The sequence below is a fragment of the Diceros bicornis genome, chromosome 9 (assembly GCF_020826845.1).
Source record: "Diceros bicornis minor isolate mBicDic1 chromosome 9, mDicBic1.mat.cur, whole genome shotgun sequence".
Taxonomy (NCBI): domain Eukaryota; kingdom Metazoa; phylum Chordata; class Mammalia; order Perissodactyla; family Rhinocerotidae; genus Diceros; species Diceros bicornis.
In genome coordinates, this window is record NC_080748.1 from 72,489,493 (window position 1) to 72,513,948 (window position 24,456).

Sequence of the window (24,456 nt, forward strand, 5' to 3'; positions counted from 1 at the left end):
ACTACTCCACTGACCAGCTGTTCTCCTCTCTCTCTCCTTGAGCCTCCCTATTCCCTGAGACACAACAATATAGAAATTATGCCAATTAATAACCCTATGATGGCCTCTAAGTATTGAAGTGAAAGGAAGAGTTGCACATCTCTCACTTTAAGTCAAAAGCTAGAAATGATTAATTTTAGTGAGGAAGGCATGTCCTTAGTAAGGAAGGTAAAGAAGCAAGTGCTGATGTAGAAGCTACACCAAGTTATCCAGAAGATCTAGCTAAGATAATTAATCAGGTGTTTACACTGAACAACAGATTTTCAATGTAGATAAAACAGCCTTATAATGGGAGAAGATGCCATCTAGGACTTGCATAGCTAGAGAGAAGTTAATGCCTGGCTTCAAAGGACAGGCTGACTCTCTTATTAGGAGCTAATGCAGCTAGTGACTTTAAGTTGAAGCCCATGCTCATTCACCACTCCAAAAATCCTAGGACCCTTAAGAATTATGCTAAAGCTACTCTACCTGTGCTCTATAAATGGAACCACAACCCTGGCTGACAGCACATCTGTTTACAACATGGTTTACCGAATATTGTGAGCCAACTGTTGAGAACTGCTGCTCAGAAAAAGATTCCTTTCAAAATATTACTGCTTACTGACAATCCACCTGGTCACCCAAGAGCTCTAATGGAGATGTACAATGAGATTAATGTTGTTTTCATGCCTGCTAACACAACATCCATTCTGCAGCCCATGGATCAAGGAGTAATTTTGACTCTCAACTCTTATTATTTAAGAAATACACTTTGTAAGGCTACAGCTGCCATAGCCAGTGATTCCTCTGATGGATCTGGGCAAAATCATTTGAAAACCTTCTGAAAAGCATTCACCATTCTAGATGCCATTAAGAACATTTGTGATTCGTGAGAAGAGGCCAAAATATCAACAGTAATTAATTCCAACCCTCATGGATGACTTTGAGGCTTCAAGACTTAAGTGGAAGAAGTAAGTGCGGATGTGGTGGAAATAGCAAGAGAACTAGAATTAGAAGTGGAGCCTGAAGACCTCACTTAATTGCTGCAATCTCATGATAAAACTTTAACAGATGAAGAGTTGCTTCTTCTGGATGAGCAAAGAAAGTGGTTTCTTGAGATGGAATCTACTCCTGATGAAGATTGTTGAAATGACAACAAAAGATCTAGAATATTACATAAACTTAGTTGATAAAGCAGTGGCAGAGTGTGAGAGGACTGGCTCCAATTTTGAAAGAAGTTCTACTGTAGGTAAAATACTATCAAATAGCATCAAATGCTACGGAGAAATTGTGAAAGGAAGAGTCAATTGATGCAAACTTCATTGTTGTTTTATCTTAAGAAATTGCCACAGCCACTCTAATCTTCACCAAGCACACCCTGATCAGTCAGCGGCCATCAACAGCAAGCTAAGACCCTCCACCAACAAAAACATTATGACTTGCTGAAGGCTCAGATGATGGTTAGCAGTTTTTAGCCATAAAGTATTTTTAAATTAAGGTATGTACATTATTTTTTTAGACATAATGCTATGAACACTTAATAGACTATAGTGTAAACATAACTTTTATATGCATTAGGAAATCAAAAAATCTGTGGGACTTGATTTACTGTGATATTCACTTTTTTGTGGTGGCCTGGAACTAAACCTGCAATATCTCCGAGGTACGTCTCTACATGAAAAAATCACCTAATCTGGATAGTTAGGAAAAGCTTCTCTCAGGAAGTATTGTTTGGAGCTTAACTCTGAAAAAAAGAAGTAGGAACTGACTGGATAGAGGGAGGAAAAATTGCTTTCCAAGCAAGAGATAAGGGATATGGTGAAAAGAATATTTCACAGTCTAAGAAATGAAAAAAGGGACTAGGCCATTTACAGCTTCACAGGCCACAGGAAGGACTGTTTTTATGCTTTAGGCAAGGGAGAGCGATGTGATCGGATTTTGAAGAATTTACTCAGGCTGTAACACATAGACCAGAATGTTAGCAGGCCGCTGCAAGTTGTCTAGGCAAGACTTTCATTATATTAAGGTGGTAGTCCTATATCCTCAGATTTTAACTATTTTGTGTTTCATTATTGCTGTTGTTCATGTGATTACTTTGTTGTTCTTGTTTGCTTTGTTTTCATATTTAATGGAAAGATACTTAAAGAGAGTAAGTAGGTGTTCTTGCGAGGGAATACAGAGAACACAAGGAGGGGGAAAGAAGTCCAAGAGTGAGAGGGGATGAGTCTATATTTTTACTTTTTCTTCTCACTGGCTCCTCCTACAACCTATTTCAAAATACTTAAATTTATTCTAAAGCCCGCCAGTACTTGGTTTTATGTTAAGTCTTATATCTACTAAAGGATTTAAACAAGGAATTACATGAGCACTTACCATTATAGAAGAATGCCTAATGTCTAATGCATAAGTAGAGTCCCAAACATGTGAATTTAATTTTAAAAATTTGCTCATATCTTCTCCGTTGATCCCAAGATTGTGAAGGCCATTCATCATTTTTCCTTCTAGTTTCAGCGTATCCAAAAGACTTTGGTTAAAAGAAAAGAAATGTTTTATTCCAACTTGCCAAAATTAAAAAAAAAATCCTTTAAAGTTTATAGCTTTCTCAGAGCATTAGAATCAAGTTTCATTGGTATTTTCATTAATAGCAAGAAAATATATTATGAAATTAAACTCATTAACAAATAAGACAAGAAGTTCTTCTAATTAGTTATCCAGGGTAAACCTATATTGAGGTTTTTTTGTTTTGTTTTGTTCTTTTAGTGGTAACAAAATCTTACTATTTAAAAGATAAAACAAGTTATCTTTATTATATTCCTTGCCAAAAAAGTGAGGATATGCTCACCCCTGAGCAAGCCAAAAATGAAGGGAAAAATGTATTAGGTCACTCTTTTGGTAAATCTTCTACAAAAACAAGATGAAACATGATCTAAAATATACAATTTTAATACAGAGGAAGCCTCATTAAAGCATGAAATTTCACATCTGTTTAGAATACATATTAAAATTTCTACTTATATAATAATGTGATAGCTCAAACATGACAGAAAGTGTTACTGCTAAAAATAAAAACATCGTCAAAAATTACCCTATTGACAAAATGTGTGTGCAATTTGACTCTTCAAACTACTATCAAGCTTGTACTGTGTGCCAGGTAAGCGTCAAGTACTTTTCAAACAGAGTTCCTCCGAGTCTCATGACCACCTCAGGAAGTTCAAATGCTGCACCTGAGGCTCAGACAGGTGAAGTCTCCTGCCCAGGTCCCTCATCTAGTGGAGTCTCAGAGCTGGGATATGAGTGCTATAGGAATGCAGTGCTTCCCTGTATCTGTAAAGATAAGGCTTTATGGACTGTAGTAAAAGGTAAAAATGTCTGAAAAGGTAAAAATTTACTAGGCAAGGAGAAATTTTATTACTTTTTGAAACCAAGTGTTAAAATTCACACTTATAATATTCAACCTAAGTGCTTCATTAAAAAATTGAGTCATGAAAATTATTTCGCCTTTCAGAAATGAATAGAATCAGAATAAAGCAAAATACAGTGCTCAGGGAGGATTATAGAGATCTCCATTTAAAAAGTAGAGATCTAGGGGCTAGCCCGGTGGTGTAGTGGTTTAAGTTCGCACGCTCCGCTTCGGTGCCCTGGGGTTCGCAGGTTCGGAGCCCGGGTGCGGATCTACGCACTGCTTATCAAGCCATGCTGTGGCAGGCGTCCCACATATAAAGTAGAGGAAAATGGGCACGGATGTTAGCTCAAGGCCAATCTTCCTCAGCAAAAAGAGGAGGATTGGCAACAGATGTTAGCTCAGGGTTAATCTTCCTCACACACACACACACACACACACACAAAAGTAGAGAGCTAATATCTGAACTCTTAAGAAAGCTGTCTCATAAGTATTTCAAGCTGGCCTGTATGACTTCAGCTGTACACCTCTGTATCCTAGACAGTTTTGACCACTGCTTTACAAAGCAAACTTTTTACCAGCCTCCAGACCTATTAGGAGATGAGTGTGATAAAGAGCACTAGCTTAAATATCACAAATTACCAATCTAATAATAAGATTTAATCTAGGCTTTAACACTACGTCACATGTGGCTTCTTGAAATTCTTAACCCCTTTAGTCTAAATTTTCTCATTTGTAAAACAAGAATTTTGGATTGCTTTGCCGATGTTTTCTCCATTTTAAAAATTATATGACGTTTATTGATTTTTTTGTGTAATAGAATTTTAATATTCCCCAGAGGTCTTGTAACTCTCATCTTTGTTATCTCAACCTAGCTTCTAAGGAAACCCACCAACAGAAAAGCTAGGTGGAGTTACATGGTACACTGGAAAGGGCATGAGATTTCAAATCCTATTATTTGCTAGCTGTGTCCCTATCTGCGTGAGATCTCTCTGAGTCTGCGTTTCCCCATCTATAAAAAGAGAATAGTAATAATCACTTCATAAGGTATTAGGAATAAAATAATTTACTACTGGGCGCACAGTTGCTCCTCAACAAGCATTAGTTTCTTCCTAGCTCTTCTCAAATCTTGAATTTTGGATACTGATTTCAAAAAACCAGTTCTTTAATATGCCAGGTTAATTTATCAGGAAATTTCCTTGTATCTATGAATTTTGAAATAATTAAAATCATTTCTCATGCTTCTCTTTTAAATAGTTACTATCTTTAGATTTGCTTAGAACCCTTCACTGGCTTCTCCTGCCCTTCAGATAAAAGGCCAAAATCCAAAACCATGTTCCACAATCTGATCCTTGCCCACCCGTGTGACCTCAGCTTCTTCCAGCTCCTCCTCATCCCACAGTCTGGCCATACTAGACTCTTCATTTTCTCACATATGCCATGCTTGAAGAATCTTCAATCTTCACTTTGCCTGATTCATCCTTTAAGTCTTAGCTTAAATATCACTTCCTTGAAAAGATCTGATATCCACTGTCCCCATGTTTCATCAAGAACTAGTTTAAATCTCTGGAGTGATACACTGCTAAAGCACTGCACTTTCTTTTCTATAAACCTTATCACACTCGAATTATTTATTTAATATCAGTTATCCCATTAGACTGTAAATTTCACTTATTTCTGTCTTGTTCACCACTATCCCCAATAGCTAGCAGTTTCTATAGCATAGTAGGCACTCAGATATTTACTGAATTGAATTTTAATAGTGAATTGATTTTCTAATATTGAATTTTAATGTTGCTTGCATTACAAATACATATTTATCAAGAGCTCAAAAGAATTCTGAGCCAGATAACTTTATTAAGATACAGAAAAAACTACAGAAGTGGGGATATCAAGACCCCTTTGTTATTCTTTCTTTCTGGTAGTAATACTGTAGTGACACTTAAGTAGGAACAGACAAACTAACAAACTAACAAAATGAGTAATATTCAATTTGTACCAGTTTCTGTCCGGTCAAGTCTGTGGCTAAGGTGACTGCTTAGAGACAAAGATGTTAGCAGCTCTAAAGTAGATATATAAGACATCATTTACGGAACTCCCCAAATTTACTTAGTCCTACCCGTCTTTCTCCCCGGTCACTGCCCCCCTCCCACTGTCTTGGCCTCCTTTGGGGACTAGATGTAGGCTTGGCACAGTCTTGACTGAACCAATGCTGACCTGACCCAGGGAGCCTGTGGCTCCTCCCACTACTTCCAGGATCAGAGGAAGAAGGGCTAGGCCATGGGGCATGGTATCACCACAACCCAAAAACGCAAGGAGAGACAGGAGACAGGAAGGAAGTGCAGAATAATTACCCACTCACTTTCTTCCCCAAGCGGACAATTCTGAAGTACCAGTTGCACAGGACCTCTCCCTCGATCCAGGTGTAACTTCAGTAATATGACATTTTCCCTCCTCCCCTCTCCTGCATCATTTTCTTCCATTCATCAATCTCTTCACACTGATTTTATTCTACATGTTCTGATCTTTTTCTGAGAACCTCTTTGTTTATTTTGTGCTAAAAATGTCAAAAGATATAAATATCCTCACATACTTTCTTTTCATCCTTTACGGGAATTATAGTAGCTGCAACTAGTGATCACATCAATGAAGAACAAAAATGTATCACACATCCTGCTGATGACTAATTACCAGATGGAGGAGCCAAGGGGGTTGTATTTCCTGAATAACCTACAGCCTTCTAAATTACCTGTCAAAAAGTTCCTGCTATGAAAATTTCCCCATACACTGCCACAGAAAACTTTCCAAAATCTACATACCATTTCACTCTCTCTTTTAAACCCGTGTTCACTTTTTCTTAGCACAGATATAATTTTTGTCCCTCTAAAGTCTACAGACCAGGAGCTAACAACTGCTTTACCCTTTCTATGTGTAGTACTTATCATATATATCTATCTTAGGTTATCATTTCTCCAACACTAGGTCCAAGAATTCAACTAAATAAAGAGAAAACCCCCAACTGAACTACTCTACTTCTCAATCTTTCCTGTATTTTCCTATATATTTCCAAACTTAAAATAAAATAAACATTTAATTAAGTTAAAATATACAATATACAAAGTACATTCAATTGAATTAAAACTGAATATCTGAACTAAAGTATTGTTTACTAAATTTATCTTATATTCTAAATATTATTTATTTATTGTTTTTGCTGAGGAAGATTTCCTCTAACATCCACTGCCAATCCTCCTCTTTTTTTGCTTGAGGAAGATTAGCCCTGAGCTAACATCTTTGCCAATCTTCCTCTATTTCCTATGTGGGTGGCCGCCACAGCCTGGCTGACAAGTCTGCAATGGGGATCTGAACCTGTTGACCCGGGCCACTGAAGCAGAATGCACTGAACTTCAACCACTAAGCCACAGGACTGGCCCCTAAATATTAATTTTTAAAGTAGCTTTATGCTTCTCTTTAAAAGTAAAATAAATTCAATTAGATTTCTCTTCTGTTCGGCCCATGCCTTTAATTTATGGGCCAATGGCCATGATAAATAAAAGACTTTCTAATTCTGCCCTAGAGCAGTTTTGAAGATTTTTTTTTTGACATAAGGAAATAGATAGCACCCTGCCTTCTATAACTTCAAATTTCTTTTCTGACAGATACAAGTACTTTAAATTCTTCCTGTTGATTTCTTTCTTCTAGGGAAACATCTCGTGTTCCTTTCAGTTCCTTTCTGGAGGGGAGAGCTCCCTGGCTGCTCAGTCCAGTCCCAAGGCACTTCCCACTAAAGAATAAACCTACTATTCAATGAAAGACAGTTTCAAACAACGGGATAAGTACCAGGTCTAAGATTCAGGAACTTCAGTTTCACATCTGAACAAATGTCTCAAGGTCTCTCCCAGTTTTGACATTCTAAGACTTAAGAGAGTATTCTACCAAAATAGAGTTGTTTTGCACAATCAGAAACATTTATTTACTTTACCTTTAAAGTGATTATTTGCATTTTGACAAATACCAACTTCAGGACAATATTTACCTCTATATAAACCATAGTTAGTTTGTATCAATAATTCAAAATTCAATACTTACCTAAAAGGATCATAAGTATCCATATCAACACGAAGTCCATTTATAAATAAGCAAGCATCGCCTGGCTGAATTTCGAATCTATAGTGAAGATTCTTGAAATAGAGCAGAAAAAGAGTTAACCAAGTCACATAACAATAGTTACCCATGTCAGGAGTCGGCAAACTTTCTGCAGTCAGACAGTCTATATTTTACGCTTTGCCAGCCATATCATCTCTCTTGCAACCAGTCAGCTCTGCTCTTGTAGCATGAAAGCAGCCACAGACAATATGTAAACACACGGGCATGACTATGTTTCAACAAAACATTTATTTATAAAAACAGGTGGCAGGCCAGATTTGGCCTATAGGTGGGCAGTAGTCTGCCCACCCCTCGTCTAAGTGATAGGACTCTTACGATAGGTTAGAGACACAAACACCTGAATATTTTGATTTTGCAATATGTGATATTAAAGTTCTAATGCTACAAGGATTGCATGCCTACTACATTTTATATTGCGTGTGTGTGTGTGTGTATGTGCGTGCACACTTAGAATTTGATAGTTGGCACTTTCCTTGATATCCTTGATATCCCTTGGACTCAAAACTTAGGTGTATGTGTAAATATTTGGAGGTCCCTCCATAAAGGATTCCATTAAAGCAGTGTTTCAACGTTCACTGTCTTTCCATTCAGTAAAGACTTCCCGAGTGCCCGCCGGAGCAGTAACAAAAGTTAAAAGGTAATGTCCTTGCCAGTACAGCTTAGTTATTAAGACGGTGGTGAGGGAGTTAGATCTGCTTTAAATCCTAGTGTCTTGCTACTTACTAGTAGTAAGATTTGGGCAAATTTACTTAGCTTCCATAAGTCTCAGTTTCCTCATCTGTAAAATGGAGTACTCATATCTATCTCACAAGTTTGTTATAAAGTTTAAATGTAATATATACCTGAGTTTAGTCACATATACAATACTCACAAATGAAGCTTTTATCATTACTATTATCTGGGTAGGCAAATTGGTTTAGAAGGAAAAACAATTTTAAAATAGTGTATTTCAATAACATCACATGATAAGTGACCTAATAGAGATGTGTATAAATTATTCTGGACAGGCAGATGATGCAACTAACTTGAAGACATTCAGAGAAAGCTTGACAGAGGTGAATTTTTCTGTATGGTTATCACTCACCATGACAGGTGAGATACATACAGAGAAGGGAGGGGAGGAACAGGATAGAAAATATTTCCACTTGATTACTACAGAATACTGGCAAGAGATTAAACCTTAATATGAGAAACTTTGAAGGTTCACAGGTAAAATTTTGATTTGTCTTCAGCTATTTCTGTGCCTTTTGATCAAATAGTTACTTAGTCTAAGAAATCTGCATTCTAACTTCAAAATCTACAGATGCCTAGTGAATTCACTGCCAATTTTCCCCAAACTTGCATTGAACCATCATACACACTGTCTCAAGCTCTCTCCAGCACTTCATCATTTTAGGCACCTCCACTCTAAGTAGAAAGCATATCAAGCACTCAGACCCACACTAAATTGCTAATTGCCTCAAGAATGTCTATGCCAGGCACAGTGCCTTGAACAAAGAAGATGCTCAAAAAAGGGTAATAAATCGAACTCAGTGAACTTGATTGCTGAAATACTGTCAGTCTACTAGAGACTGGTGCTGACAAATTCTTTCTCCTACCCCTCAGAAGAGCAGTCTTAAATCCTGGCAAATTACCCTGAGTGTATAATTTAAGGCAGATTTAAGGCAGTGTTTCTCAAATCAAGAGGTAAGAATAAAGTTTCTAGCTATATGATGAACCAGAGAACCTGAAATCCTCCTACTAAAATGTAGAAAACATCAAAAACGCTAGATTAAAACATTAACAATGCCCTCTAAATGAATGATTCAGCTTTTAAAAGTAAAGACTTCGTCTAAGGGCAGAGAAGAAGTGGGAATACAAGTCCAAGGATGTAACAAACACTGAGGGCTCTGTCCTGAGGAAATCTCTCGGGCTTCCTAGGTGGCCTAAAGCTTGGGTTTTTAAGGGCCAGTCTCAGCAGGAGGCAAAGCTTGGGGCCCACACGGGGCAGGGAGTAGAGTCAGAGATACTCTTGTGCACACAAATAAGTGCTACACTCAAAATGAAAAGGTGACCTAGAAAACAAAATGCCCTGCAGAAATAGCACAGACACTTGCCGATCTCACCGTGGTTCTTGGTGGAGGAAGAACAAATCTTCCATAACAACTCATGGCATCTGGTTTAGCTTCATATGACTTTGAAGCTTGATTTCACACTATTTTTAAGGTCCAAAAAATATATACAGGCTTTTTATTTAAAGTGGAATTAAGATGGGAGAGCTCTCAGGCTTTGAGCAGAAGCAGATACAAATCCCTGTAGAGAAATATGACCTCATTCAAAAAAAGACAGAATAATGTATTGCAGTGTACCCCTTTAACGACCAATGGAGGTGGGCCATTACCTGAAGCTAAAAAAAACTCCAACTGATTGGATCTCAGAAGACTGGTTGAGCTTCATAATGGTAAACTGGTTTATAAACATGTCTGGAGGTCGCTAAGCTGATACTAGGTGCATTCTGAACTTAAAATTTGAAGTCAAATCAGATGTAAATCTTAATATAGGAGGGTTTTTTGTTTTTTGTTTTTTTCAGGATGAGTGATGAGAGAAAAGATTCTAAAAAAAAAAGTTTTACAGAAAAACTTTTGGAGAGGATATTCTAATCTAGGGAATTTCTCTAAAACTAAAATTTTCACACATTCTAAGTAATTAGTTTACATAATTAGAAAAGGCATAAGCTTTTATTTGGATTAGGTGTAATCTTTTATTTGGGTTTTGTATTTGAATATCTGCATTTGGTTTATTATGTAATTATTGAATTGAAACAATCTGTTTCACATTGCTGAAGCAAAAAAAAAAAAAAAAGTTACCGGACCACCTGACCATATCTCCATTTTTCCCCCCAAACAAAAAATGCTATGGATTATAATTTAACAGTTCTTACAGTAAACAATAACAGACACATTGGATTGACACTGAATTTAAAATCACCAAAAGTAGATTCTGGACAGTCTTTGAGCAAAATAATAAGAATTATGAACTTCAAAGGGAAATTGGTTATACTTTGGAGTTAAAGCAGCTGCCTCCTGAAGAAAACCAAATCCAAATTCACTCATACAACTTCAGCATAGTCCTAATATCTTCTGAATGAATCTTTGCATGAGTCCAAAGTCAGAACTATATAAAAATCTACACACAAAGAATTCTTGTGCTCGTTCCGGCACCTTCCTCTCTGTCTCCCAGCCCTTATCCGTGGCCCACAGAGGTAACCATTTTTTTTTCAAAATTTCTTGCTCATCCTTCTGGTGTCCCTTTACGCAACACTAATACATACAAATATATATCTTGCTTTCCCTGCTTTCTTACACAAAAGAAAGATAGGCTTGCCAACACAGTGCAGTATCAAATTTTTGAATTTTTAAAATCTGGTGTCTCAGTTTAATTCCGATCTGTATTTCTCTTATGAGTGAAGACAGATCATCTTTCTATATATTTAAAGACCACTACTATCTCTTTTTTGTGTGTAAACTGTTTACATGTTTTGCAGGAATTGTACTCCTTGGTGTGTACGGATGAGATGTTGTGGCAGTGACATACTTCCAGGGCATTCATGTGCCCAATCCACGTTCAGTAACACTGCAAGAGACACTCCAAGATTTTCTGACCATCCAGTCACAACCACCCTCTTCTCCAGGGTTGGAACTCCAGTTTGTTTAGTGACCTTCCACACACCCCACGTGGTAGTGGGTAACACGGACTACTAGTCCAAACACATTTACCCGAGATTAATAACCTGAAAGCCATTACCATCCCTGTCTTTCTCTCAGTGTGCTCCGAAAGAGGCAGCTAATCAAGATGACCATAAACAATGTCAGGATTATTTAGCTTGCTGATTAAATTCATGCTTTCTTGCTCAGAAATCAAAGCTTATTTCAAAATTGTTTCACTGCTAATTCCAAATGATGAGACGTGGAAAAGGTGATGGCAGTGGGTGGCCCAATAGCGCTGATCGGGTTGGAGCAGCTAGTGGCCAGCACAAAGAGTGACAGTCCATGACAGCATGAACAGCCTGTGCTGGTACCCACATGGAGCAGGTCCCTATTGCTCTTTTAATTTTTCAGAGTATTCCTATTATTCTTGGATTATTTTTTCCACATGAATTTTCAGACTCATTGCATGAAGTTTCAGGAAAAAAAGAAACTGTTGGTATTTTTATTAGGTTCTGATTACATTCATAAATTAACTTAGAATTGATTTCATGTAATCTTCTAATACAAGAACATGTATGTTTTTCAATAGCTCTCAAAGAGTGTTTCAATTTTTTCGCTTTATACTTGTTTAGTTTATTCCTAGATACTGTTTGTGTTGCTATTGCAAATGGAGCCTTTTCTTACATTATTATCTTCTCAATAGTTGTTATTGGAGCCTATTGATTTTTATATATTGTATAACCTATTTACCTTTTGTTGTGGACTGAAGTATGTTCCCCCCTAAATTCAAATGTTGAAGCCCTAACCCCAATGTGACTGTATTTGGACATGGGGCCTTCAGGGAAGTACTTAAGGTGAAATGAGGTCATAAGGGTGGTGCACTGCGTGTGCACAGAGGAAAAGCCATGTGAAGAAATAGCAAGAAGCTGGCCATCTGTATATAAGCCAGGAAGAGAGTTCTCACCAGAAACAGAATCTGCCAAAACCATGATCTGGGACTTATGGCCTCCAGAACTGTGGGAAAATAAATTTTTATTGTTTAAGCCACTCAGTCTGCGGCAGCCTGAGCAGACTAATACAACTTTCTATCTATACTTTTTGGTTTTTCAGTTGATTCTCTTACACCTTATTTTTTCCCAATGTTTATACTTCTAACATATTTCTCTTGACTAACTAATAAAATAATACAATGCCTCTAGTATTTTTTAATTAGTAAGATGCTGGTTTTTAAGCTGAGATAAACACAAATACACAGGCACACACTTTCAATCACATTAAGGAAGTATAATCAATTCCCTTATAAAGTGTTTTTTTACAATCAGGAATAGGTCTTGAATTTTTTTAAATGCTTTTCAGCATCTATGGAGATGATCATACTACTTTACAACTAAGATCTAATGATGATATTATATGAATAGATTTCCCAATGTTGAACCATCCCTGCATTCCGCACAGAAACTTCATTTGATTATATTACCCTTTTAAATCTTTAGTTTTACTATTTTTGTCTTGTAATGTATTAATTTTTATCTGTATTAATTTCTCCTGCTTTCTTGGTTTTCTTGATTGCTCTTTTCCTAACTTTTTAGGTCCTATATTCATTTATTTTTATTCTTGCATTTTTACTGATGTAAAAATTTGAGGCTTTTCTCTGAACTTTGTTTTATTTGTGTCCCAAAGATTCTAATATCTTGTGTTTTTAAATGTTATCATGAAATATTTCAATTTTGATATGTATTTTATTTTCCCCTCTACTTAAGAGTACACAGAGCCTTTAATCTCCAAGTGAATAAGCCCTTTTTTTCTGATTTTGTTATTGATTTCTAGTTTGATTGCACTGAATGTTTTTTTCTATAATATCTACTTTCTGGATTTTTTTGTCATTATTACTCCATAAAAACTTGAAAAAAGGCATATTTTCTCTATTAACAGTATACAAAATTTGTTATATATCCATAAGACCTATCACATTACTAATGTTGTTTCGTCTCCTATATCTTTACTTATTTTTTGACTATTTCATCAATCTTAGAGAGGTAAACTCTCTTTCTCCCTCCATCTCCAGTAGTTTGTTTCATGAATGTTGCTACAGTGTTTTGAGATAAGGATATTAGTAATTGCTATATTTTCATTGTGCCTTAGTATTACAAAGGGCCATTTTTTGCTCATTAATGTTTTTAGGCCTAAATTTAGCTTGAGGGTATTAAGATCACTACCCCTACAACGCAGTATTTGACTGGTACACCTTTGCCCAGCCTTTAGTTTTTAACATTTCTTAATTACTTTAAGAGTTTTTATTTCACATACATTGTATCTGCCTAATGATCCACACTGAAAAATTTTGCTAACATGTTAGCTAAGCTTATTTCCATTTTATTGATTTCACAGATATGGTTAGCCTCAATTGTCATTCTTTCACGCTGTATTTACTCTTTCTAGATGTATTTTTAAAACGTCTTTCACAAATGGTTTGTTTTCTTTTTTTGTGTGTGTGTTAAGTTCTTTTCATACTTGGGAAGATTTAGACTTTTGTTCCAATAATTACTATTAAACTTGTATCTTCATGTAATACACTCAGTCATCTCTTTCTTTAAATGATATCTAATGATTTTGTTACAAACAACAAAATTAGCTTCTAACCTCCTCCTGCTGCCTCTCCTTCTCTTGCACAGCTTAATTTTACTCAATAGTTTTATATTCATTAGCAGTTAACTATGTACTTTAAATATGTTTAGGCTTCTATTGCTTGACTTTTCAGCTTTAATCATACCCTTTGATTCCCAAGTATTTGAGTTCAGGCAATCAGCAAGTTTACTCTATTTTCTACCTCCTATTTTTATTAGTAGCAATATTTTATCATTGTCAGAGTAGGTACTATTTGCATACTACACTATCACCCATTCCCTCACCTTCCTTTTAGTTTTAGTTGTACAATAAACACATTCAAGGCCCAATAGGCAGTTATTCTGCCAAAGTATCTTCAATCAGTTCCTGGTTGGAAGAAATTCCTCAGCAAGTGCTCCTGAGAGCAATATTCCCTGAATTCTTGATGTTCAACATTTTTGTAGCCCATATATCCATGTCTACCTGAAAGACAGCTTGAAGGACAGTTTTTCTTTCCTTAAACATCTTGTAGGTGGAGCTCCACTGTTTCTTGTTATTGAATGTTTTTGAGAAGTCTGATGCCAATCTGATTTTCTTTCCTTATGATCTTTTATTAAATGTACAAATAATTCCCTATAAAGTTCAATAGCCTATGTCTTTGTTTTGACCATTCTTGGTTAATTTTCCCAGTTATACAGTGTACCCTCTTAATATGTAGATTCAGGTCTTCTATTTCAGAAAATTTTCTACTTGTAGCTTTAAGCATGTTCTGTCTGTTTCATTTTTCTGTTTCAGGGACTCTAGGATAGGAATGCTGGATTTCCTTTACTTGCCTTTTATTTATCGTTTTCTCTTGAATCCTTTCTATCTGTTTTTCTTTCTTTGCATTTCTTATTCCTATCTACTGTGTTTTCTATAAGGTCAGTTCTCCCTTGAGCCACTTGTAATTTGTTTTTATTTCTCAAATGGTTTTATCTTTACTTTCTATACCTTTGAAAAGTCGTTCCTGTTCTGGTTTCACATTCCATTGTTGTCTGGGCATCACTGCTTATTCTCTGTCCATCTTTACTGTCAATTACCGTATTTCTGCATTGCGTGTGGCTTCTCAGCTTCATTAACTTTTTAAGCACACGTCCAAATGTTGTATTGCAATTTTTCTCTGCTTAGTGAGGTTTCTTCATCTACAATGTAGTTTTGCTGCTTTTTCTCCCCCTTATACAGTAAGATCTTTACATGGATGTAGTAGCTTTACCTTTTTGATTAATGATATTTGAATCACTTAGATTTTCTGGGACCAGATATTAGCAGGGGAGATTGTTTTGGAGAGCAAGGGATAAAATCAGTTCTCCGTTTCTTGGCTTGAAGTTTCCTTACAGTGATCAACAGTTTAAGTTGAGTCACCTAATGCAGGCAATCTTCCTTAGATTCTCAAATATTAACCTTGTTCAAAGGTTCTGATCACCAGCCACTTTTTTTCTTCATTTTGCCACAAGAGGATATTGCCCTTGTCTTTTGGGTGAGCCGTCCCCTCTCTTACTAGCCGAGTTTTCCTAAATCTGCCACTTCCATGCACTCTGCATGACTTCTCTCTCTACCTCCCTCAGCACACGTGCCCTCTCCTGCTTGTTTTTAGTCCTGTCCATACACTCCTACTCAGAGTGGAGCTCTCTCTCTGAGTATGAGTACTTGCTGATGATTTCTGGGGCTGTCACTGCAAGGACCCCCTGCACCTTTCCCTTCTTCTCCTCCCCACGACTGCAGCTTTACACTTCAGCTCTACTGGTGTCGGGCATTTTCCAGCATGCACCAAATCTAGAGTTGGTGGGGTTCTGCTTTCTGCTAGTTTTGCTAAAAATGTTATTTCATTCTCCTTGCTGCTACGTATGAATTTCACTCATTCTCTTTGTTGCTATGTATGATTGTAAGGAGAATAAATGGGACCGTTTTGAATTGGACTGCAGTCATATTCCTATTGGAACCAATCGCTATATTCTTAATTGAATAACAAAGTGTCAACTTAGGCCAGCTTTGATTCATAATATGATATGGCTAAATAAAATGAACTACAACCAGCCTCTCTAGCGAAGTTGATAACAAAATACTAAGTTATGCAAATAATAAAGATGACACTAAAATTTTAAAGATCCAAATAATTACTGAGAAAATGAGGGGATGGAGAAAATACTAGGATTGAGAGAATTCTAGATAATGTAAATAAAAGATATTTTAAAATGCAATATTAGAATAACCTTTTTTAATAACTTTAACCTTAAACTCATCATTTTGACTGTTTCCACTATTTCTGCCATCTTATAGTCGTATATATTTAAAAATATGTTCAAAGATTGTTGTAATTTATACTGTATAATTAGTTACATTTTACAGAAGACGTTTATAAAAGATGACTTTCTGAAAGGTAGTAACTAGCAATTGAGCCTAGAACTTCTGCTGTCATTTCTTTTACAGCTATTTTATTCTTCCACTTCTTTTAATATTCCTAAAATCACTGTTTGTTTCATTCTATTTCCAGAATTATTTCTGGATTTCTTTCAAACATAGAAGATTTTTTTTTATAGTTTCAAGAGCATAAGGTAAAATATGATTTAACAAATGAAAAAGTAACATAAAATTTAATATATTTGATGGTTGTTACTATAACCAAGTTCCTAATATAAAGAATCCCAAAATCACACATGGCTTACTACAAGAAACATTTATTTGTTGCTCACGTCACATATTCACAGGTTCAGGTGCTCTTTGGCTCTGTTCCAGGGCCTTTTTCATTTCAGAAGCGAGACCAGGGCAGCAGGGACGTGCCTCTTGTGATAGATAACAGAAGCAAGATGGCAACCAAACAATACAGTTGCACTCAAGGCTTCTGCTTGGATATGACATATGTATCTACTCATTTTACATTAGCTAAAGAAAATCACATGGCATCAACCAACATCACAGGGGCAGAGAAGAAGAATCCTCCAACAGAGAGAAGACAGTGACTATTTGTGAACAATAACATAATCCATCTCAGAAATTCATGTTTTCCATCTGCAAATAAATCGAGCTTAAATTGTAAGCTCGGACTAAGCATAGTCCTTTCCTATGACTTGCTACCTACTAGTAATAACAAACCTTTGGTCATAAAGCACTATAGGGAAAGTAACACTGTCTCTCCCCACTCTTCTGTCTAGCTATCATCTACCTCTTGAATCATCTCCTGCCTTCCCAGTGAGAAATGAGACCACCTATGTCAATATATTTCAACGACTGTGACTGAGAACTGAGATCACCTGGGCCAACATCTCTTAATTATTATAGGAAATTCTTATCCAGGAAGAAAAAGCTATAAATGAATAAAGAACCATTTGCTTCAGGAAATTCTTGCAAACCTATTTTTCCAGGCAAATGTAGAACAGTCTGGTTTATAAATCTGGACAGTTACCTCATCTGGGTAAAGAGCTTGCTTAGCAGACAACAGTTTGCTCATCCAAACCATCACTTTTGTGTTCACCAATAATAAACTACCATGTGACAAACTTTACCCAATCCCAAACAACTCCTCACCTTGAAATATCCAACTTAAACCACTTGAACAGAGACCCAGAACCCTAGAAATAATCTACTCTAACATCCTCCTTTTGAGACACTAACAAGGTTCTAGCAAGGTGCTGTTCTCCCTGACTGCACCGTTTACTAAACTCAGCTTTGCTTGATCAACAGGTTTTCCTGGGATTTTTGTGGGGGAGCTGACAGTCTACACCAGACTCTCCTTACCCACCTGGTTTTATTTAAATACATCTCTCTAGCATTTTGTATGTTGTTCTTCTGGAAATAGGAGTCATCAAGGAATTTTTAGAAGATAGGTGACTAGGTCAAATTTCTTAGTCTTCTCAAATGTCTTTGTTTTCCAATCACTTGGCAAGTTGTTTAGCGCTTGAACACTTATTAAATGGTTCTGAAATGAACCGGAGGTCAGGGCACAAATTCTGATTCTGTCTTGTGACCCAGAAGAAATCACTAGATCTCAGTTTATACACTGGGATATTAATAACTGCTACAATATATACATCTTAAAAACTACATATTGCTAAATATAAAATGTATTATAGATGACATTTAAACATTCAGAAGTTTTCAATTCAATAAATATTTCTGAGGGAATGCTGTGTGCCACATACAGTATTCATTCAAGGCCCTAGATTCAGAGTTTCCTGATTTACTCATTTCTACTAACTTTCACTTTCACTCTACTTCAGCAACTAGCTCTGGCTGTCACCCCATGATTATGTCATCACACTGGTCTAGGTCTACCTTTGAAATGATCCCATTTGGTGATTTGGATCTTCAGCCCTTCCAATTATCTCTTTTATTCCCACAATATTTCCTCTTTAACCTTGTGAAACCCTCCAGCCTCTGTACTCTAAATCACCACATAGAGCAAAACTCTGATGACCAGGAACACCGCCTTGGACTGTTAAATAAGCAAAAAATAAATTGGATTGTGTGAAGTCACTAATATTCTGGCATTCCTTTCTTTTTCCTCCTTTTTCTTTCCCACCTTCTCTTCCTTTCTTATTGCAGGTGGCATCATTCAAACAAATAAATACAGGAGCTCTTATAAGAAGACAATCCATTCAGCTTTAAGAATGGTAAGAGCAATTAGGAAAATTACAGAAAGGAGTTAATACCACAACTCAGTTTTGAAGGATAACCAAGAATTTGTGAGGGGGTCAGTGGGGTAAAGAACATCCTGGGTAGGGATGATGTGTCATGATTCCTAACACCCATGCTCCAATGAACTATGTGTCTACTTCATTATCGTCACTGTAGTTGTTTGTCATCAAAACAGCTGACATTTATTGAGAACTTACTCTGTCTCAGTGTGACAGGCACTCTTGGCTGGCTAATCTAGCACCATCCCTAACCTACTTCTCTGCTTCCCTCAATTACTCGAAAAGTAAACACTAACTTGCTAGCCTCCATTGCTGCTAGGGATAGCCACATCACAAAATTTTGGCCAATGAGATGAAAGTCAAAGTTGGCTGAAGTGTTCAAGGAAGGCTTTCATGAGGATGAATGTGGTTGATACCATCTTCCTGCCTCTTTCTGCTTTGAATACAGATAAGAAGTTTGCAGCTGTTTTTATTTTTTGTATGAAAATTACACATCCAAAGTCTGAAATAGTGATATTAGTGTAATAAATTTTTTAAAAGAAGAATTCAAACAAACCTTTTGATTTTCCTGTATTTCTTCTCTCATATGTTGATTTACAGCAATTCTGGTCAGAGATCTGGGAAAATAAATATTGATATAATTCATTCTTCCTTAAATGTTTAGGACTAACCTATAAGTCAATGTAATACAATACTTTCTGTAAGAAATTAAAAACTCTAAAGGCTTCATGAGTGACAAGTGTACACTCCCATTATAGCAGATTTGACAAGTGGTGCTATGGCTTTCATTTGACAAGGGTATTTGATTAGGGTGGAATAGAGATCATCAAAAGTTCATGTGCACTGGGGCCAGCCCGGTGTCGCAAGCAGTTAAGTGCGTGCGCTCCGCTGCGGCGGCCCAGGGTTCACCGGTTCGGATCCCGGGCGCGCACCGATGCACTGCTTGACAAGCCATGCTGTGGCGGTGTCCCATATAAAGTGGAGGAAGATGGGCACAGATGTTAGCCCAGGGCCAGTCTTCCTCAGCAAAAAAAGAGGAGGATTGGCAGATGTTAGCTCAGGGCTGATCTCCTCACAAAAAAAAAAAAAAAAAGTTCATGTGTACTAACTTTATGTATTAAATATTGTCAGACCTTGTTTACCACTAAATGGTACTTATTTTTCAAAAACATTTGATTGAAAATACTATTTTGTGTTGTTTTGCCCATAAAGGGAAATTTTGTATGAAATTACCAAAGTCATCATATGTGTCAATGCAAACAGGCAATTTTCGGAATATTTGTACATCAAGAATTTCAGTTAACCTGGGATCTTTACCAAAGTATATAAGTCCTAAAATACCGGTAATACTGACTTCACACACTCACTCTTGAAGAGCTTATAACTCCCTTATAATTTGAAGACAGAGTAGAAATGTTTTTAAGTCTGTTAACTGTATTTGACTTGCTAACTCCTAAAAATGCTTATTAGTTATACATATGTCAATTTTATGCATACATGAAAATGATTTAAAAATTAAAAGACTATTAATTCAAAGTTCTGTTTTTACTTAAACTCAGGCAGAGAGGTGTATCTTAAAACAATCCACAGTAAGTGTGTATCATCTTTGAAAATTTGGCAGCATTTGGGAGAAATTACAACTGAAAATTTGACAATGCAAATTTTTCGTTCATTTAGTAAATATTTCAACAGTTACTGACTGTCTACTGAACGGCTTTAGAGACAGGCTTAAGCCTACAATTTAGCCATTAAGCAGTGCTAGCATAGTGTGCAAATTTTTTTAGTGACCAACCACAAATTAAGAGCAGAGTCTAGCAACAGAACCCCTGACTTACAGTTAAAAGAGCAAAGCAAGTGTCTTCTTAAAACTAAAATTATTTTAGTTTATTTGTATGTGATCTAGTAATTTCAAAAGCTACTGTTACTTAACAGCAGTGTGGCTTAAACATATACATTTACACTCACATATATAGATTTCATGTTTTAGTATATAAATACTGACTTCTCAAATTCTTGACTGTTTAAACTAAAATTGCCTAAAAGAGGCAGTTTTATATATATTGATATATATAAATATATTGATATGAATATATCAATATACTCATTCTTAATCTGTAAATCAGGTGACAACCTCTCTATTTTCAGTGCACTATTAAAAGATTCTTGGTATCTTGTGGCCAATTAGGTACTATTTATTTGTTTTACAAAGGTAAAGAATACCTAGATTTAAGATTCAGTAATTTGTTCTGAGATAAATGTACAAAATAGTGTTTGAGACAACAGAGGCCTAGCAATCATCCACTGCTTATGAAGGGATGCTGAAAGCACAAGGATGCTCTCCAATTCCTCTCAATAAAACACTATTGTTGTACCTGTCACATGTTGTATGTCTTCAGTATAAGCTAACTTATTTTATATTTTACTGGTTGCTTACAATTTTATATTCTGTCATTCCTAACCAGAATACAAATGCATCAACATCTTGCTATTTTGCAAATCCTTACAATACATGGTAACTTGAATTGTATGTACTGGTTACTTTTAGATATGCAAACGTATTATGTACTGAACTGAAGATGTGTTTAATGTAACATCAATATTTCTGGAAGCAGTTCAATTAGATATCCAATTGGCAAAAAAGAATTTCAGAAAATATTCCATACCATTAAGCCATTACTAATTGTTTGGAATCTGAAAGGGCAAGAACATGATTTGGCCATACTCTGGGCATAAATCTATTTAGAATAATACTTTTCATCATTTTCCATATGGGAAAGAGAAAAATACTCCTTTATTATTTATTGTTTAAACAAGATTTTTCTTGATTACCACATTTCACTGTTTACATTTAAATAATTTTTAAAATAAATTATTTTTTCCTTTCCATTTGCCTCTAATTCAAGTTCTATTCTGTAGTACGTACACACATGCATGCAGAAGCCAATATTGCTCTAGTAAAAACCTCAACATACATAATGAAGAAAGGCCTTGATTTCATAAACACTATACATACTAGAATTAACAGACATCATTATGTTAAATGAAATCAGCTATTTTCATAAAATTTATTTAATGAAAAGAGTTCTGGCTAAAATCAAACCAATAAACTTTAATGTACCTGGCTCTTATGGGGAAGTTCTGTGAAATGTCTTTCATTAATTTTACGGCATCATAAACCGGAGAGGACATTATTCGAGAAGCTGCTTGAAAACTAAGATCTGGAAGGAAAAAAATATCATTAAGGATTCTAGCATAATGTCAGAACTTTATAGACATTTTCATGTAATTTAAATAATTTACTCAACCCTTCTTGCCATATATTCATATACAGACATGTTAACATTCTTACTCTTATATTTAGCATTTTTCAAAAGTTTTAAATGGAAAGCTATCACTTAACGTCCAATTAAGGGAAGCCTTACCTTTGTATGAATGAGTAATTATCACTTAATACCTATTACTTGTTTTCCAAAAATTACAGTATTACTTCAAAAAGAGAGATATGAAACGCTGATGCAAAGCTGTTTTTTCTATACTTAGGTTAAACAAAACATGCAGCAAGAAGCTTTGATAAAAAGAATAGCAAAAGGAAGGAAAAGCTTTAAAGAGCCAATTCTGAAAAGAAGTTAAAGAAAGACCAAATGTGTTTAACTCTATAAATTATGAAACATTCCCTTTCTCTTTCAACTCTCTTCTACCTTTATACTACAATAAAAATAAAATCCTAAACTCAGCATTATTTTACCTGAAATGACAGTTCTCTGGAAAGGAAAATGTGTGTGGCTTACTGGAGTCAGTCTCCAATATGTTAGAAGCAGTAATCTTAGTCTCATTACTTTGTCAAGAGTCAGAAAAGATTTTAAAACTGAATTCCTTCATTACCTAATAGTGAAGCATATTGTTTCTCTTTAACATTTCACTAGAGGTGGAATCTCAGCTTAGCAAATCCTAGTACAATAACCAATGTACCGTAACAAGGCTAGTTTTGTTTCCACGTTCTCAGTATGAAGTGGTGGATCAGCTTGGAGTCAAAGCCTAGAAAAAGATTTTCTTAGGGTAGCTTCCATGGGATGGTAGAGTCTAACAGACCAGGTTCAAATTTCAGCTCTATATCACTTCCCAGCTGAATAACTTTAAATAGAATTTCCTCAATGTACCTCAGCATGTTTCCAGCCCCCAGCACTGCAGTGACCACCAGTGCTCACTACCACCTCCTAATGGCCAAACATAATGGACATTTTTCAGTCCTTATCTTACTAGGATCCTTTTGCAATAGGATCATTTCCTGCAAAGAAAAAGTATTGACTTTTTATTCAATAAATGGTGCTGGGAAAATTGGATATCGACATGCAAAAGAATGAAACTGGACCCCTATCTTTCACCACTCACAAAAATCAACTCAAAATGGATTCAAGAATTGAACTTAAGACTTGAAACCATAGGGGCCGGCCCCGTGGCTTAGCGGTTAAGTGTGCGCGCTCCGCTGCTGGCGGCCCGGGTTCGGATCCCGGGCGCACACGGACACATCGCTTCTCTGGCCATGCTGAGGCCGCATCCCACATACAGCAACTAGAAGGATGTGCAGCTATGACATACAACTATCTACTGGGGCTGTGGGGGAAAAAATAAATAAATAAATAAAATTATATTAAAAAAAAAAAGCCTTGAAACCATAAAAATCCTAGAAAACATAGGGGTAAGCTCCTCGACATTGGTCTTGGCAATGACTTTTTGGGTTTGACACCAAAAACAAAGACAATAGAAGCAAAAACAAACAAGTGCGACTATACCATACTCGTATATACATACAAAAGCTTCTGCACAGGAAGGAAATCATTAACAAAATGAAAAGGCAATCTATGGAATGGGATAAAATATCTGCAAATCATAGATCTGATAAGGGGTTACTATCTAAAATATACAAGGAACTCATGTAAACTGGTACAGACACTATGGAAAACATTATGGAGATTCCTCAAGAAATTAAAAATAGCACTACCATATGACTCTGCAGGCCCACTTCTGGGCATATATCCAAGGGAAATGAAATCACTATTTTGAAGAGAGAGCTGTACTCCCATGTTCACTGCAGCATTATTCACAATAGCCAAGGTATGGAAACAACCTAAGCTTCTGTCAAGAGATGAATGGATAAAGACAATGTAGTGTATATACACAACGGAATATTATTCAGTTGTAAAAAAGGAGGGGGAATTCTGCTATTTCAGACAACCTGGATGAATCTGGAGGCATTATGCTAAGTGAAATAAGCCAGATAAAGACAGATACTACATAGTATCACTTATATATAGAATCTAAAAAAATAGTCTAACTCACAGAAACAGAGTAGAAAAGTGGTTGCCAGGGGCTGGGGGAAATAGGAAGAGGCTAGTAAAAGTGTATAAACTTTCAGCTACGAGATGAATGAGGTCTGAGGATCTAATGTGTAACATGGTGACTATAGTTGATAATACTGTATTGCATAACTGAAATTTGCTAAGAGAGTAGAACTTAAATGATCTTGGCAAAAAAAAAAAAAAGTACCTGATATATAAGTAGATGCTCAATAAAGATGAATGAATAGTAAAACTACAAATAAGATCCTTTATGTAAGTTTCTTATTATTCTATTGCTATTAAAGGCATTTACAAGCCACATAATTTTTAATTGTTGTGTATATATTTAGGAATATATGATTTTTTAGGTGAGAAAATTTAATATGATTGATATGGTGTAACAATTCACAAAAGAGTATTTCTTTTGAGGAAAGCAAATGATTGATCAAAGACCTTGCCAGACAGTAGTTGGCTGTACAATGTGATACTCAAAAATAGTAAAATATAGTGGTGAAGAAAGAATTTAGGCTCTAAAATGAGACAGACCTACTCATTTTAAGTATCTCTGATTTGTG

The 24,456-nt window shown here is 36.0% G+C and overlaps 1 protein-coding gene across 1 annotated transcript in view; it reads right to left on the minus strand.

Annotated features, from left to right (window-relative positions):
• The window catches only part of UGGT2 (UDP-glucose glycoprotein glucosyltransferase 2), a 184,825-nt gene that overhangs the window by 117,229 nt on the left and 43,140 nt on the right, over nt 1-24,456 (minus strand). The window contains exons 9-12 of the mRNA XM_058548392.1: nt 21,664-21,763; nt 19,102-19,162; nt 7,508-7,599; nt 2,392-2,542 (exon numbers count right to left, since the gene is read on the minus strand). Of these exons, the coding sequence (XP_058404375.1) occupies nt 2,392-2,542; nt 7,508-7,599; nt 19,102-19,162; nt 21,664-21,763 (404 nt within the window). The remainder of the gene's footprint in view (nt 1-2,391; nt 2,543-7,507; nt 7,600-19,101; nt 19,163-21,663; nt 21,764-24,456) is intronic.